A 17,846-nucleotide genomic window follows, 5' to 3' on the forward strand; every position below is an offset into this window, starting at 1 on the left:
CCCTTGACAGTTCATTTTTTTTTATTTTGTATGTTATTACCAGAGAAGAAAAAAAAGCCAGTCAGTCACTCAATAGTGTCTGACAGTGAAGTCTAGCAAGTAAACTGGTGTCCTTGCATAATTTGAATATTAGGACACTGCTAACGTTTAAATTTCACAGATAGAACATACATGACATATTCGTAATTCCTGCAAAGTTCTATAGAATTTGATGTTGGCTGCAAAAGGGACATAGTATCTTTAAAGCAAGATGTTAGATTTTGGGTGTTTGAGGGAACTAATTTGTTACATGTAGCTATTACCAGAAGTACATTTTGTGTAGCATTTTCACATTTTTTCAGCAAATGTGCTTTTATAAGATTTGGGGGAGACTTGAATGCTGCTTATAAATTCTAAATGTTTCATGATTTATCTGTACATTTTTTTAATATTAATTTGCACCTTGTGTAAAAACAATTTTATATCACTGGGGCTTTTGGCCTTGCGATTACAACTTTTTGCCAATATTTGAAATGTATGCACCAAGTACATACATACATACATACATGTACATGTACATGACATCTACATACCGTTACCTTCTTAAAATAATGGCCTAAGTCATATTTTTCAAGTTTTAAGAAAAACAGAGAAAACTGAACCAAACATAGAATTTCACACAGAGAGGTTTGGGGATATATGACTAATGAAACTACAAATAATTCTGTCTGTCGAATCGGTTTCATAAGAGGATTAGATTACTCAGTTACTTTGGGTTTACTCAATAATATATATACTTTTTTCTTTAAATGCTTGACTTAGGCAATTATACTATCTAGGTATAAGCAGCATGAATATTATACCAAAAGCTTCAGTCTCTCTATATTGTCAGTTGTTCCACTAGACCTCCGATTATAGATTATGTATTGGGGAATGTCAACAAATGTCAGTTTTATTAAAGAAATGACCCATATCAGACGGTTATTTCTGTCTACATGAATATGTACTATTCAGCACATATGCCATTTAACAAAGGTGGATAGCCTCATGAAGAGATGAATTGGGTAAAAATATAATTTTTTTCAAAATGTGACTTTGGCCATTATTTCAAGAAGGTGACGATATGTGAAATGTGAGTTTAAATAACATTCCCCAGTTTCTACATTTGTTGCAGAAGATGTAATGAAATGATCAATAACAACAGATTGAAAGTGTTAAAATCATGTCTGTTAACAAAAGTTTTATAACTATCGGTAGAGGTCATATAGTGAAGTATTGCAATATACTTGTGGCAGTAATACTGTATATTATAGTTAAGATATTCAGAGTTTATAACTTTATACAGCACACACACACATTTAAAGAAATCATGCAATTCTTCCAAATTTACTTGTTGCATTTTTACAAAGTAGCCAATTTTGCTAAAGCATTGGGCATTGCAAACTCTATTTAGAAAGATATCAGATTGAAAGATATAGATTATATTTTGCTGTGCAATGTGCAAAAATGTTAACCAACCAAATTTGGATCTTACTGGTATTCTAGGTGAGCAGTCATTCAATTTTTCATAGAGAAATCATGGTGTGATTATTTCTTTGTGTAAATTTGTATCACATTTAAGTCATGTTTTGAATCTTCAGCATTTATTTTACTTAAAGGTAGGCGTTACTACTGCAGCTAGAAGGGATTAGACCACACAGCGAGCCAGCGAGGTCACTGTGACAGGTGGCTATATCATTAACTCAGCTCTCATTTAACATAAGAAAAAGAAAATCATGGGGGACCAACAGGCACCGATTTGGGAAGTTTTCTATATAGAGGGAGCAAGTAGCTACAAGGAGGACAGTGTGCCTTTAAAGACCCTGTCGGAAGTGAAAATGAAATAGATGAGTTATATATGAAAGGAAACTAAAGCTTACAAGCCATAGATTACAATAATACCTATTATATAGTACTTTAGAGCCTGTCAGACGAGTAACAGCTCTCTGAAAACTCAAAATCTGAAGCTTGGAAAATCAGGAGTTGTTGACTTAATAAAATCATCATAGTGTGTGGAGTACGCATATTCACAATGACTTTGCATTATTTAAGCACGATTCATCGCCTCGGCTATATAGGCGAGCCGATCGGGTGCACATATTATGTTGTCACTGTAACTGCGGCAAATTTGAACCCTCTTGACCTGTAATTTGGAGAGGTGCAGAAAAAAAGGTTTTAAATCACTTTTGTGCAATATTGAAAGGGAAAATATTTTAAATTCCTTTATATTTGTATTCTATATTCTTTCAGCTTTCCATTGATATAACCAGCCCTGGATATAACATTGTATTTTCATCGGATAGGGTCTTTAACCCCCCCCCCCCCCCCCCCCCTCCTCCACACATATTGCCTCTTGGAAATTTATTTACATATAAAATATTGCCACAGTGGTTTTATGCAGTTCATCGCATCTTGTCAGATGGACTAACCATAGAAATTAATCGCTTGTGATGTTCTTCTTTTGCTTCGGTGAAGTCTGCTTCCTTCAACCTTAAAGATTCTTGCATAACTTTGAGAAAGTGTGTGTCATACCCTGTTGAAATAAAAACGAAATAAATAAATAAATAAGATTGTAGAGGCATGAACTACATTATATGAAAGATGTTTGCCAATGCTTTTCTATTGCATGCTACTGCTTTCCACTGGGCCAATTTCATAAAATAATCAAATTTAATGCATACGTCTTGGTAAAGTACCTTGATGCAAATTATTTTATTCACCCGTTACAAATTATTGTATTTCAATAGTCAAAATGGGAATTGCATGCATTAGTTGTTGCTAGCTATAACCCCCCGCCCCCCCCCCCCCCCTAAAAAAAAAAGAATAGCTTGCCCTATTTAACAACATGCAATATATATATACATGTATATGTTATTTGCATACTGACTATTAAAATACAATTATTTGCAACAGGTGAATGAAATAATTTGTATCAAGTCACTTTAATTTGGTTGCATTACGAAAATGTCCTATTCATCTGATATGCTACCGCCCTTCCCCCTTCCCCCTGACTTCATAACATTCTACAAAACATGAGTACTTTGTCCTTTTCTTTTTCTTTCTTCATCACATATACTGCAAGACACAGCAAGGATTTTAATTTACATGTAATTTGCAGTTAATTTAGTTGCTGCATTGCTAGTATACATTGTGTGGTTTCATGCTAGTTTGTGCATTTGCAGTTTGTAAACTAATAATGTTGTGTTTAATTCAATTCACATGTATTTTGTTCTGAACCAATACCGATCATGTTTTTCACGCTTGATTGACAATAATAAACACGTTTTTGGCAGACAGTTTTACATTTGCAATTACTATGGTGTAGTACTAACATAGATCCAGTTTCATAAAACTGAAAAATAACAAGTGTCATGATATTTGGCTAGTTATCGGCAGCTGATGACATGCTATGTTTTCAATAATTATATGAATTGTATTGCATGAAAAAAGTATTGCAAAACACTTAGTTTCATGAAACAAGGTCTAGCCTGTTGCAGAGGACTGTGTGTGAGGAGTAGAATAAGAGATATGGTAATAGGTTGCAGATGCATGGCTGTGCAAGAGAGGGCACAATTTTCCTAAAATCCGCCCCCCCCCCCCCCAAAAAAAAGGTACCATCTCAAAAGAAGGGGAGGCACATTCTCGGATTTTTTTACTAAAGGTATGCTGCTCTGGTTTCAAAAGGGGTATGGGTCACTTGTGTGGCCCCCCCCCCCCCCCAAAAAAAGAATAAAATCCACTAATGGAATTTTGTTATCCTTTTTGTCGTTGATAAACTACATGTTCATCATTTACTTTGTATGAACTGATGTGAAGGACTTGTAGTAAAGACAACCACAAACACTAAATCTCTCCCAAAGATTTGGGCATTCTGCTGTTCTCCACCTCATCCTCATTCTATCTCTCCAACTTCTCTTTTCTTTCACTTCCCACCCTCTCTTTGTGCTTTCAATTTCCTCTCTTCTCCATCTTTCCTTGGATCACAGAAAACCAAATTATCTCTTCCTTCTCAAGATCAATCTCACTACAACCATGACAGATACAAGTATTAAAGTGAACCGGTAACATTGTGGAAGGTTGATGAAAGAAATTCGTAATTTTTGTATGAAATGTTACTTATTATATTCCTTGTACTGTACTAACCCTCTAACATGCACAAAGTTCTCAAACCACAAAGATGTTTATGGTTTTCTTTTAAGGCGTCACTGTGCGACACCCTCTAAAAGTAAATTCTCCCAACCAACTTTTGAATTTTCCAAACCATTTTTTCTCATCTGAACAATGTTACCAAGTCCCTTTAACAGCTTATCATACAATCTAACACTACTCAGTTGAGTAAATATCCAGCCATTGCATAGATTTTTTTTCTTCAATATTTAATTTCATAACAATACATATAATTCATCTTTGCACAAATTCTAAACTAGTAAACAATCCAGCTTGCCATGCCCCAAAAATCCATTCACACAAGAGAATGTAAATTCCTATCTGTTATATTCACAAATCACAGAATTATACTCCTTCAAATTCACTCTGGACCGGTAAATAAAATCATCTCAAAGAGGAACATATGTCCAATTATTTTACAGAGGAAAGTGAATATTACTGGAAATCATCCCCACACTTCTACAACTTATCAAAACTTCATTGACACATCTGGTTTTAAGCAATCCTAAATCCATGGAAATGGTCACTTTCTAATAAAATGTGTTAAATGGTTTGGTAGTACAGCCATGATCACCGACAAATGTTTTCTGAATCATAAATATGGATATAGAGGATGAGGGATCGAAATAGCTACACTACTGGCCTTGAAATATTCAGGCAGGGCATTGTACAACATTGCATACAGGAAATAATATGCTGGAGTTTCAACTTATCCCCTTCTTTCAACATTGCAATCATTGCTCAACAAAGACAAGAGAGAATATTGAATTAAAAGAGAGCAAGGGAAAACAACATGCAGATGCTCCTCATATCAGTACAAATCCTTCTATGAGCTTTTCATTAAAGTCGCATACACCCTCCAATAATTTTATTGCTCTACATTCAAATAACATTTGCAATAGAAAAGATGTGGTTCTGGAGATGAAATTTAAAAGACGCAGATGATGTTGGGTAATGCTGGAAGTGTGGACATCTTTGTAGTCATGGCAACAGGGCAGCGCTAGTGATACACAAGTTGTAGAGTGAGAAGGGTCACTCCATGATGGCCATTATTTATAATGCTTGAACGTCTGTGGTGCAGTCTGCAGGAAAGATAAGGAAAAGAAGAAAAAAATTATAAAAACAATCCTGAATCGAGCTCAATAAGGAACACTTTCGATGTTATATTGATAGAGTTGGGGCATGGACGTAATACGGATGGACATTCAACGTGATTCTTTCTTTGATCCAATCATAGTCGCCGCCTTCTGATTATGTGCATCTTAATGAGAACATTCAGCTGTTTTAACAATAACGACTGCGTAAGCATTTTTGTTCATTGATAAAGGAACAGTTTCCCTCTCTTGGGTTTTGTTTGATTTGATTTGATTTGATAAGGTTTTATTCAAATATTCAACAATACAGCTGGAGGCTGATGCAAGTGAATTTACAAGGTAAAAAAAATTCCATAGACATAAAAATATAATTATATGCTTTAACACTTTTAAATGATTCCAGGTATAAACAGTACATAGTAAATAAATCATAAATAATGAAATAATAATTGTTTGGATGGTGTGCTCTGTAAGAGTGTGTCTTAAATGAAAGCATCCTCAATGGGGAGCAGCAAAGTTGAAAAGCAGATGATTTTGGTGATATGAAATGTATTATTACTGATTCGCAAACTTTCGCACACACCTATGACCTTATAAAACAATTAGAAGGCCATGATCTGTATCAGCCCTGTGCGTTGTAACTCTGGAATATTATGAGGAAATAGGGGGAAACAGGATTTTAAATCACAACCAAAAAATCCAAAAATAACCTCCATCTGGTAATATCAACATGTTTTTCAAAAAAAAATACCTGTACAGTACACGGAACAACAATTTCCGATTATAAGCCAGAACTGCACATCTACATGTATTTTCCACGATTTAGGCGAGTAATTATCTTCTGCGCATGTAGATTAACATGTGTAAATTCACTATCTTGATTCTGTCCCGGCTTTTTGCCGGAGACCATGATGAGACCAAAGGGAAGAAACATGTACAGAATTTAATTGAGACGTCATTGACGGAGACAATCACAATGAATTCGTTAAGAAAACAATGAATGTCCATCCGTAATAGGTCCATGGTTGGGGTAATGAATATAGGTTAACATGTACATGTACATCACATTAAAGGTAAAGACCAGTATTGGAAACGCCCCAATTTAAAAAAATGAAATGGAAGCTCTTATTACCAATCATGTGAAAGAATATGTTTTGACTAATACATGATGATAACAATTTTGCCGGGAAACCACCTACTAATTGATATAATTTGGTAAATTAGTTTATCTATTGGTATGTGAGAGATAAACGCATGTGTCGCGCATGTGTGTGTAGTCCCATATACATCTTTCTGTGTACAGTGCTTGTAACTTTACAAATACTAGGTCAAATTTCTTATCATTTTGATGATTCCAGAACCTTGCAGTACACACCAATACTTATTTGGCAGTACAACCACAAAAATGATTTAGAACAGGGTTTGATACTGACTGACAAGGGTCATGAGCACCTCAATCTTAAAGCCTGTCTGCATTGGTTTGGCAAGGGGGGGGGGGGGGGGATTAGACCTCCCTGCAAGATCACCGACAGGTGGCTATCTCATCAAATCAGCTCTCAATTAACATAAGAAAAAGGGGACCATGGGGGACCAACAGGCACCACATAGGCATCGTTTGCTATATAGAGGGCTCAAGTAGTTATAAGTATGGGGCAGTGGGGCTTTAATCTATAGTCATCGGTACTCACGCAATGATCCACACAATGAAGGAAGTCAAAGAATTCCTCTGTACATGTCTCCTCTGTGTTAGACTTGGCACTGACACGGTCTGTGCAGGCATCAAAGGTCTCCTTCAAGGCGGCACAGTGTCCTGTTGCCTCGCAATCCTCCCTGATCTTATCTCTTGGGTCCTGTAAACATAAACAATGCACACAAAACATCAAACAGGGCCCCGTTTCATAAAACTTGATATCAATAACAAGTTACAAGCTACTGTTATAAGCTACCAAAATCATGGCATCTGATTGGCCAAGAGCAAAATTGTCATAGAAATTTAGCAGTTGTTATAAAAAGTTTTATGAAACGGGCCTAGGCTGTAGTGATCACCTGATAGAAAGACCACATTTTTCATGCCCCCAAAGCCACTTCTCATTGAAACCTGTATTAAAGAAACCTGTCTATCGGTATACAGACTGCTTATACAGATTGCTTTTCTTGTCTTCCATGAACGGTCTTTCTGTTCTTGTATAGCTCATATCACATTATGATACCATCCCTAACTGCTTCCAAAGAGCGTTTGAAATTATTACCCGGCTTTACGTATCTTAGGTATCCTGTATCAAAGGAGTACTCCGACCAGGTACCCATTTACACATACCTCACCTGTGTGAGTAATGCTAATGTAGATTAATGCTTTACTAAAGGACGTTACAGCTGTGGCAGGGATTTGAACCCTGTACCTTGTGGTTCTCAGTCAGATGACTTATCCACATTACCACAACACATATAATTACATGTAACTTTGGACTGTCAAACATTTTGAAATTTTCTATACATCTGAAAAACTTTTTGCAGTGACGGTATCTTCTTGTAAGCGAGTTACTCACAGAGACACGTATGAGGCTACAGAAGCTGTCCACAGCCTAATTGCTTAGCCCTCCAGTGACTTTAAAAAAATTATGGAGGTAAAACATGGCTGTCATTGACCCAGACCCACATACTGAACTGGTGTTTTTTTTTCCGTATTAGTAAGGATTTAGAACAGCTTTTTCTGAATGTATCTAGACACATATAAATAAGGGAATGGTGATAAATTCACACTTACCACAAGATCTTCATCCTCCTCCTCCTCCTCCTCTTCCTCCTCCTCTTCGTCCTATCAAAAGAAGAGATGAAGACAATCAAAAGTCAATAGAGTGGTTAAGTGTGACGTCATCAAAAATCTATTTTTTGAATTTCTCAAGTTTTTCTTCATTTTCCGAAAGAGCATACAAAATAATGTCCAAATGTCGAAAAACAATTGAATATATTAAGTATTGGCTGAGATATGACCATCTGAATAAATATACAGTATGTCTTATTGAAACTCAGTGTTATAGTAGAGTGTCTGGACGATTTTTCAATTTTCCCTTTTGGATCGTTTGTCACCATTATGGTTGGATATTTGGAAAAATCATTTACTCAGAACTACACATTTCAAATTTTAAGACTCACCGATGTTTCTATCAAAAGATACAGCCCCCCCCCCCCAATCTAGTCAATATTCATAGCATTTTGGTCAGAATGGATGAAAAAGTGGTACACACCGAGTTATAATTTTTGCTCAAAAGCTGCACAGCACGTTATGCAAAGTGTGGAGTAAGGGTATTTTCAAACAGTAACTGCTCGTGATCCCTTGGGACTAGAGAAAAAATAAGCACATGGATATATTCCTTACAGCTGGCCCAACTTATCCCTCGGGGGCTCACTTCGTGAAATTGGTAAATCTCTGAGTTACCATGAAAAAATGTTTAAATCGCTGTTTTGATAAAGATATTTTTAGAATTTTGGGGGTGAGCCCCTTTGGGGAATATGGAGAAAAACCTGCTCTTTCATACGACACCTCACTTATTGAGTTTCACCATCAGGATCACGAGCAAGATTGGTTTTAATCTCATTTTGGTAATAAAAACATTGACCAATTTTGCAATGCACATGGACTGAATAGGGATGTGTGCAATCTCTATTGGAAGGATTTTAGCACACAAAACTGAGTGCGTGATCAGACACCCTAGTTATAGTGCTCCGGTACGATATGCAATTGTATTGTGCTGCAGTTTGGCATGAATCCTGTGAGAATGTGCATATTACAAGTCTTCGTTTTTAGGAAAAATACTCTGAAAAAGATAAGAAAATTGACACGAAACAGGTATTATTTATATCGACTTTTAAATCATGACCTTTATTTGGACATTTTTTGATGAATATTTATTTCATTTTGGGTATGTTTTAGTAGGGTATCTCCACGGCAAAGTTATGGGTCAAAGTTTGGATAGACTTCTGAACTACCGCCAAAATTTCAGTGCACAGATGGCATGCACAGACATACTGCATGCATGATGCATAATTAGCAAAATATTTTTTTTTGCAAGACACGCTCCAGCTTCATATTACGAGATCAAATAAGTGAATTTCGGCCTAAACACTAACAAGGCCCTAAACATTGCATTATCCTAATCGCAATCATCACTTTAATCCTAAACCTTCGACGAAATAAAACCTGGACTGCAAAAATTTAAGCAGGGGCTCAGCCTCAGGCGCAGGCAGTGCAGTGCAAAGGTCGGATCACCCAGTTTACCCTACGCATATCTCAAGGCATGGGGCTTGAAAATAAGCGCCATCCACGACTATTTCACAACCCCCAAATCTTCTTCTTCTGAATACGAATTTCAACAACAAATAACGATATAATTTTCAAACCATGCTATAACTTAACATTTAAGCTTCAAAATGATTAAATAATCATAATTGATTTCAAAGAAAATTCACCTCTGGAGGATTTCCGGCCAAGATTTGTTCGTCTTCGAGTGCCATGATGATTTCGGTAATTTCGGTAACGTCCTGCATGAGGATTGCATATGTAAGCCAAAATCTTATTGGTGAATAGTTTGATACCGGTCTACTCTTTACCCAATAGTAAGTCGTGTATTAAACGCATTCCGCTATATTTTACAGAATGTTCCCCGATCCGGTCAGGACATCGACACCGTCTTGTAAATTGCCCGGGGAAATTGCATCAGATTGGAATCAATCTCGAACTTCTTCTTTTTCAAACCGTAGATCTAATCAGTATAAAATGAATAAAAGTTAACTGTTTTCGTAGGAATTGGCACGTTAGGTATTCTTTAAAACTTAATATCCTACAGTTAGCGCTGTACATTCCCTGGATCATCCTACCACCCTCTCCTCCAAAGGGATTGGAAGGGGGATTATTTTGTCTTCTTTTTTTAAAGAGAATAATATATGGCACCCCTCACCCGAACGTACTTTTTTAATCCGATTTGAATTGATTAGTTTTTTTCTTTTCTGTTGATTTCATGGGCGCCGGAAGCAGGAGGGGAAGGGGGCAGGGGGCGGTCATCTGACCGTAATTAAATGCCTAAAACCCTTGAGCTTCATGGGCCTCAGCCCCCTGGACCCCACGCCAATTATCGATCTGCTAATGTCACAAATTAGGTATCAAAATATGGTTATCTGACCGTAATTCAATGCCTAGAACCCCGAGCTTCCGGGTCTTCGCCACTTGACCACCGCCGAGGCAATGAGCCCCTGGAGTTACTGATGTACTGATCCATTAACCCTTACTGTACTGGGCTATTTTGAGCACCCTCTGACTGGCCGTCGACTGACTCTGACTGACTGATCTCGGCCGTCGAATGTCCGATGAACACGAAAATTTGCATATTTGTAGATATTTACGTAAGGAACAAGATGGTATAATTAGTTTTTTCCTATTATGCAAATTTTTGTCGTTATAGCCTAATTAATTATGCAAAATGCTAATTTTATGCATTTTACAGAAAACGCTACATATTTGTCCGTAGACTTGTGAAGAATCTTGAAAATGTATTGAATAAATGTTTCCTTCATCTCAAATTCATGAGGTTTCATTATTTTTATGATATTTGAAAATGCATAGGTTAATTTGCATAAATAATGAATATGCAAATTACGCATTCATGAATATCAAATCAGGAACTATATTTAGGGCACTAGAATCATTACAAAAATTGTCAGACTCCACTTTTTGAATGTTGAAACTCATTATTCATATGAAACTTCTTTTCTAACACAAAATAGTTATTTGATGTTATTAATAATGATAATTTATGCAAATTTGATGCGATTTTCAACTATTTATTTTCTTATGTATTTTATTGTTTTTTATTTCTTATTATATCTATTGTTTTATTTCTAATGTATTCTTTTGTTCTGGAATACATCAAGTTACTCTGAGAAACATATAAAAGCAATTTCATATCAATTCATATCTTCACATTTCTGCTTGTACATGAATATATGCAATTATAGCACTTTTTTGATTGACATGCGCATACTAATTGTTATGTAACACCTTACAGGTATATCCGATTTTGACGAAAATGGTATCAAAATGTGCGCAAGACTTGAGGGAAAAAAGTCATGAAACGACAATTCAAAATTCCAAGCGGTTGCGGCGCGATCTCCGAAAATGTCGAGGGGGGGGGGGGGCCTCCCAGGCCCCCCCCCCCCAGTACAGTAAGGGTTAATGTCGATTTTTTTTTCTTTCTTCATCCTAACATTTACATAGCCATTAACGCAACTGCAATTTTATATTGAAATTTATGTGGAAAAGCATAGAATTATGAAGAATTGCAGTGTTGCATAGCGGGATGATAATAATTGAGTGAATGATAAAGTACAACTACCGGTATAATGTTTGGTATCAGATAGCCTTGTAACAGAGGAGATACCAGCAATGGTGTCGCGAGTTAAGTCTCTATTTTGATAGATAAGAATATCGCTTTCACCGGATAAGAGGTACTGAATTATAAGAAGAAGAACTATTCATAAGTAAGGAGGCGGCATGTTTGTATTATAAAGTTGAGGGGTTAGACTCAATTAAGTGGCACTTTCATGATTCTAAGTGCAAAGCGGGTGGTTGGGGTGGGGTACAAATCCGAAATATGTCATAATCAAGGAAGCAAGAACTAAAAGGTTTTCCTATATATTTTTTCGGGTTTCAGGTCCCTATTCGGCCGGGGTGACTCATACTTACACACCTTTTGCGCATTTGTATTAAATGTACTTACGGTATTCAAACTTGGGTTTCGCCTGAATATGCTACTATGAATATTTTCTCCATCACTATTGAAGAAAAAGCTCTCATGTACACTATGTATGTCAACTAAATATCGTTTTAACATTACGGTATAAAAACTGAGAAAACCTATAAGATAAACATTTTTAAAAGTGAAAACAGAATCGACCTACATAGTATTTCGGTAGACTGTAAGTCTACCATTTAAATAAAATGATACTTGACAAATTAGTAAAGAGTTGTGGTAGACCCTTGTAAAAATATAATTAGGATAAAATATGTATTTCTGTTTTCTAATGCCATCGGCAGAGTCATAGGGCAAGGGGCACAAAACACTGGAGGCAAATGAAATATTTCGCTCGTCTCTCTTGATCATTTTATTTGTATAAGAAAGGTCGAAAAGAATTTTCCTACCTTTCTTAAAAGTACATTTAGATGGTTTTTCAATCTTTAAAAAGTAAGATTTCTGAAAAGAAATCAATAAGATTTGTTCTGGTGGGGACTGATCGAGCATCATGTCAAGTCAGGATCCGGGGCAGGATCATCTTACCTGTGGCCATACGGTCCGCCATACGCCCATGTCCACATCCTGTCTATGCCAAGGCTGCGCCAGTGTCTGCACCGAGAGGGAAAAAAGCATAAACGGGGTCCTGCAAAGGAAACCAACCATTCGCCAGCCCGGACCTCGACAAGAGTAACAGAACCAACCTTTCCTGCACCATACTCTAGAGATCTCTAAACCATCGTCTTCAACAGTCTTCATCTGACCGTTCCTGTATTGGTAAGTGATAACAGTCATGGAGGTGTCGTGGTATAGTGGTTCATTCACTTGACTCTCAATCCAAGGGTGTAGGGTTCGCATCCCATCCAGACACTAATGTCCTTTGGCAAAACATTGATAAACTTTTGTCCCTCTCCTCACCGGTGATAATTGTTGCTCGGTAGGATGCGAAAGTAATAAACAATTTGACGAATCAAATCGACGTTCTTTCAACTTTTTTTTTTTTTTTTTTTTTTTTTTTTTTTTTTTTGAAATAGTTGTTGATGATCTCTTTATTCAATCATTATTTAAACGAAACATAACATGCACAAATTTATTATTAAAAATGGTTGAAACCAATGACTTTTTTTAGAGAATTCCCTTATTTTTTTTTTTTTTTTTTTCTTTTTCCCTTCCACAGGGATCCTTTATTAAATAATATCGTTCACATTATTATGTATACAAGAATTGGTTTTTACATGCAGAAATTCAAAATAATATTCCTGGCCATTCAAAATATGATAAGAAAATACATTTATAGATACCGGTATCAGTTACAAATTGAAGTTCACTATTTAACATAAATATCCCAGATTTAGTTGGCAAAATGATTTTAGAAGAAATAAACAATCAGAAACACTTTGCAAAAAGTAACCACTTTTTCACAAATTTCTGTTCTTTCAGATTTGTTTTACATATATACTTTTCCATGTTATAATAACACTTTATCGCTGATATTATGTTTTCAAAAACTGGCAAACACTGTTTACATTTGGCTGCAAAAATTTCTTTCCTGACTATAATCATAATACAGTTGAGGGCACTGTTATTATTACCGTGAAACCCAAACAACTTATTTTGATTTCTAAACTTAATAAGTACATTATTACGAGACAACCAATACTCGAGTTTAGACCATATTTCGGTTGTATGAATACAGTAACAAAATATATGTATAATCGTTTCTACACTGTTATTACAGAATGTACATAAGTTATCTGTAACTAATTTAAATCTTAACAAAGCATCTTTCATATAAAGAATTCTATTCAGTAACTTGAACTGAAACCACCTCATGTTAACATCGACAGTTGAATTAAAGGGAAGAAAATAATACGAACTCCATACAATATTGTCAAGGTCAAACTCCTGTTTCCACTTAGTAAGACTTTTACATTCCTTTATATTATGTTTCAATAAAGAACGGTATATATGTGCACAACCTTTTTCCACTTTTATTATTAATAACAATGCTTCCGGGATGATACATGTAGGTTCAATGACCTTTGGTATGACATTTTTATTAAAACCAAATCGAATAGCATTACAAAAGCCATAATATTGAAGAAAGTTTACATGTACATTGTATTTATGTTGAAAATCAAAGTATGAGAGAAATGATCCATCTGTTTTTAAAACATCGTTAACAAAACGTACCCCCTTAGCGCACCAAGACTTATAATAAATTACGTTATCATTAACTTTTATTTTAGGGTTATTCCAAAGGGGTTGACATGCAATATCATTTACAGTGAATTGAGTAAGGTCTGAAAAGGCTGATAATACTTCTTCCCAAAATGGGTTTCGTATTGTAGTGGCTAATTCTTTGTAATATTCAGCCCCCATGAATAACTGAAGAGATGTATACGGTGGAGGTAAGAATGATTGGAACATATGAAGAGAGAAACTTTCAGAACAAATAAATCTTCTTATCCATGATATCTTAAGTGATTTACAATGCATACAAAGGTCAGTCACTTTAACTCCGCCTTCATTGTACAATTGACCCATTTGTTTCCTACTTATTTTATCACGTTTGCCATGCCATATAAATTCAAAAAAACGTCGATCGATATCCTTCATAATTTCTAATTTTGGTTCAGGAAGAGATAAAAATAGGTAGTTCAATTTGGGTATAAATAAAGATTTTACTATGGTAACTCTTCCTAAGGGAGTCAATGTTCTTTTCAACCATATCGTCATCTGACGGTTTATCTCTTGAACCTTTTCTTGATAGTTGTGATTAACCATTTCTGATAATTTAACTGAAAAGTCTATGCCCAAGTACCTAAAATATCCCTCAGATATCCAATTAAGTTTGTACTCGTGTAAAATCTCTTTTTTGAAAGTTCTGTTCTTCCCAATCCATATCACTTGAGTTTTAGTCGTGTTGACTTTGAGATTGGACATATTTGCAAAGTCATTAAGTATTGTAAGGGCACATTGTAAATCCTGCATTGAACCGTTGAGTGTCAAAAGGGTATCGTCTGCATATTGCAACAATTTAAGCGTTTTTCCATTCATATGCAATCCGCCCAAAGAATGTGAGTGTCGTATTAGGATCCCAAGTATCTCACTGACTAACAAAAAGAGGTAGGAAGACAAAGGATCTCCCTGGCGACACCCTCGTCCTATTTCAAATCTATCTGTACAGTGTCCGTTAACTAATACACAAGATGATGCATTTGCATAAAACAAGTTGATCCATTTCTTTACAGATGGACCGAAGCGAAAAAAATCCAGGACATTGAACAGAAAATCATGCGATACGGAATCAAAAGCTTTTTCAAAATCAACAACAAGGAGCATGCCAGCTATATCGTGTAATTCAGTATAAAGTAGCGTATCATATAATAAACGTATGTTTTCGCCAATAAAACGACCACTCAAAAATCCTGTTTGATTTTCATGTATCAAAAATGACAAAACGCCCTTGAGTCTGTTTGCGATGCAACTGGATGCTAATTTATAAACTACATTCAATAAGGAGATCGGTCGCCAATTTTTTAACAAATGTCTAGGTTTGTTTCCTTTTGGAATCAAAGTTATTATTCCCATTTTTTGTGAGTTTGACAATTTCCCTGTGAAATACGCATAATTCAATGATCTTACCAGCAAGTATTTAATATCTTCCCAAAAGTAACGATAAAATTCTACAGTAAAACCATCCTGTCCGGGGGATTTATTGTTTTTCATGATTTTTAAAGTGGAATAGATTTCGTCAACACAAAGTGGGCCTTCCAGTAATGAGGACATTTGCGAGGACAACTTAGGAATGTCAGGGTAGTTTAACAATAATTCCAGATTAATTCCATCAGTTTCTTTTTCTGCATAAAGGTTAGAATAAAAGTTAAACACTTCCTTAAGTATGTCACTTTGTCTGTCTAAAATATCACCATTTTCAGCGGATAACTGACGTATTTCTTTATTGGTATTATTTTGTTTTTCTAAATTTAAAAAGAATTTAGACGGTTTTTCTCCAAACTCCATCCATTTAATTCGGGATCTAATCGCAATTCCTTCATTAGTTTTAAGACGGGATGCTTCCAGTTCTAATTTTGATTTATCAATTTCCTCTAATACAAAAGTCTTATCATCAGATATTATCAATTTTCTTTCTAACTCTTCAATTTTCTTTTCTAGATCTTTTTCCCTGTTCACATTTTGTTTTTTGGCAAAGGAGGCATATGATATTGCTTCCCCTCGTATAATCATCATTAAAGTTTCAAAAAATAACTGATCATTTATGCTAAATTCACACTCGCCCACTATGCAACCATTCTGGTCAAACTTTGCTTCGTCTTTAGCATAAAATAGAATAGTATCTCTTATCTTTTTCTTTATTTGCGAAACAAAATCTTCGTCTTTTAACAAGGAATTATTAAATTTCCAAAAACCAGGACCTCGTTTTATCCGATTCAAACTGAGACTTATACGAGTTAAAGAGTGATCTGTTCGGTAACCTGAAAGAATATCGACATTGTGCACTAATGAAAGAAGTTCTAAAGAAATCAAAAAGAAATCTAATCTACTCTGTTTAAAAGGGGTTGGTTGCCGCCACGTATAACGTCTTTTATCTGGAAATCTAATTCTCCAAGGATCACATAGATCTAACTCAGTCTTCATTTTATTTACTTGTTGTTTAGCTCGCGGGTTATTAACATGCAAATAGTTATATGTGTCAAGGGTTGAATCTTGTACTAAATTCCAGTCTCCACAGACAATAGCATGTGGATTTTCAAAATCTATTATAATTTGTTGGAGATCTGCAAAAAATATTGGGTTATCTGTATTCGGGCCATACAGCGACGCGATAGTAATATTATATTCGTGCAAAGTTACATCTAAAACCACAAAGTTTCCTGTGATATCTACTTTAATTCTATTTATATTTACAGGGAGAGTGTTCTTAAAAAGAATTGCTACTCCTCTTGAGTTGGACGTGTTGAAAGAGAAAAAACATTTACCTTCCCATTCCCTACGTATATCAGTCTCCATAGCTGGGACAAAATGTGTATCCTGAATACAACAAACATCATATTGTTTCGCTTTTAAGTAAAACAAAACATCTTGTCTTTTGCGACTATTTCCTAGGCCGCGACAATTCAAGGAAATAAACGTAACATTATCCTGCATCGTACGTAAGATAAAAGAATGAAAGAAAAAAGGAACTACCTGTGGAAGTTTTCATTTTATACACACAAACAGTAACACTACAAAAACAACTACACAACGACAAAAACATTACAATACCCACAACACAAAACACGCACAAACGTGTGGACGCAACGCACCGCATCAGAGCTGACTGACGACCAGCTGTGAACAGCCAATTAACCCCCCCAAATTCCGGATCAATGTATGGAGATCTATTCAAAAAATCTATGCCCCAAACCCTTCTGCAAACCTTTACTGCATATAAACTATATATCCTATAATAAAAGGCATATCTGGGTCTTGATCTAATCAAATTCAGCTTTCTTTAAAAGTTTTTTAAAGATATATCATTAGTTGCAAAAGTATACTGAATGGTGGTTATTCATGAGTGTAACTCTGCATCTTGACACGAAGACCTGAATAACAAGTCAAATACATTTTTCATTATAACTATCACTGTCTACTAACATAAACCAAGACAGGTATACATTATAACGTAAAAGAGATTTCTATCAAATTCAGAAGAACATGCAGGTCATTATCTCATCTAATCCAACCAAGACTTTGCTCATGTATTGGGTTAAATCAAAGT

General features: G+C 35.5%; 2 protein-coding genes and 1 long non-coding RNA gene across 3 annotated transcripts in view; 2 read left to right on the top strand and 1 right to left on the bottom strand.

Annotated features, from left to right (window-relative positions):
• The first annotated feature begins 169 nt into the window (after nt 1-169).
• LOC115928818 lies at nt 170-2,611 on the top strand. The gene is made up of 2 exons (XR_004066233.1): nt 170-1,637; nt 1,839-2,611. It is a non-coding gene; the product is annotated as an uncharacterized LOC115928818 (long non-coding RNA).
• Nucleotides 2,612-4,377: 1,766 nt separating this feature from the next.
• LOC115928718 (cytochrome b-c1 complex subunit 6, mitochondrial-like) lies at nt 4,378-9,875 on the bottom strand. The gene is made up of 4 exons (XM_030996552.1): nt 9,747-9,875; nt 8,044-8,094; nt 6,968-7,129; nt 4,378-5,267 (listed from the first exon to the last, which is right to left on the bottom strand). The coding sequence occupies exons 1-4, from the start codon at nt 9,822-9,824 to the stop codon at nt 5,235-5,237; spliced, it is 324 nt and encodes a 107-aa protein (XP_030852412.1). The 5' UTR covers nt 9,825-9,875; the 3' UTR covers nt 4,378-5,234.
• A 2,846-nt stretch (nt 9,876-12,721) lies between these two features.
• Nucleotides 12,722-17,846, top strand: part of LOC115928703 — a 10,426-nt gene continuing 5,301 nt past the window's right edge. Inside the window, exon 1 of the mRNA XM_030996511.1 lies at nt 12,722-12,838. The gene's annotated coding sequence lies outside the window, so the exon portion shown is untranslated. The remainder of the gene's footprint in view (nt 12,839-17,846) is intronic.

This window comes from Strongylocentrotus purpuratus, unplaced genomic scaffold (assembly GCF_000002235.5).
Source record: "Strongylocentrotus purpuratus isolate Spur 01 unplaced genomic scaffold, Spur_5.0 spur5_scaffold_3, whole genome shotgun sequence".
NCBI classification, from domain to species: Eukaryota; Metazoa; Echinodermata; class Echinoidea; order Camarodonta; family Strongylocentrotidae; genus Strongylocentrotus; species Strongylocentrotus purpuratus.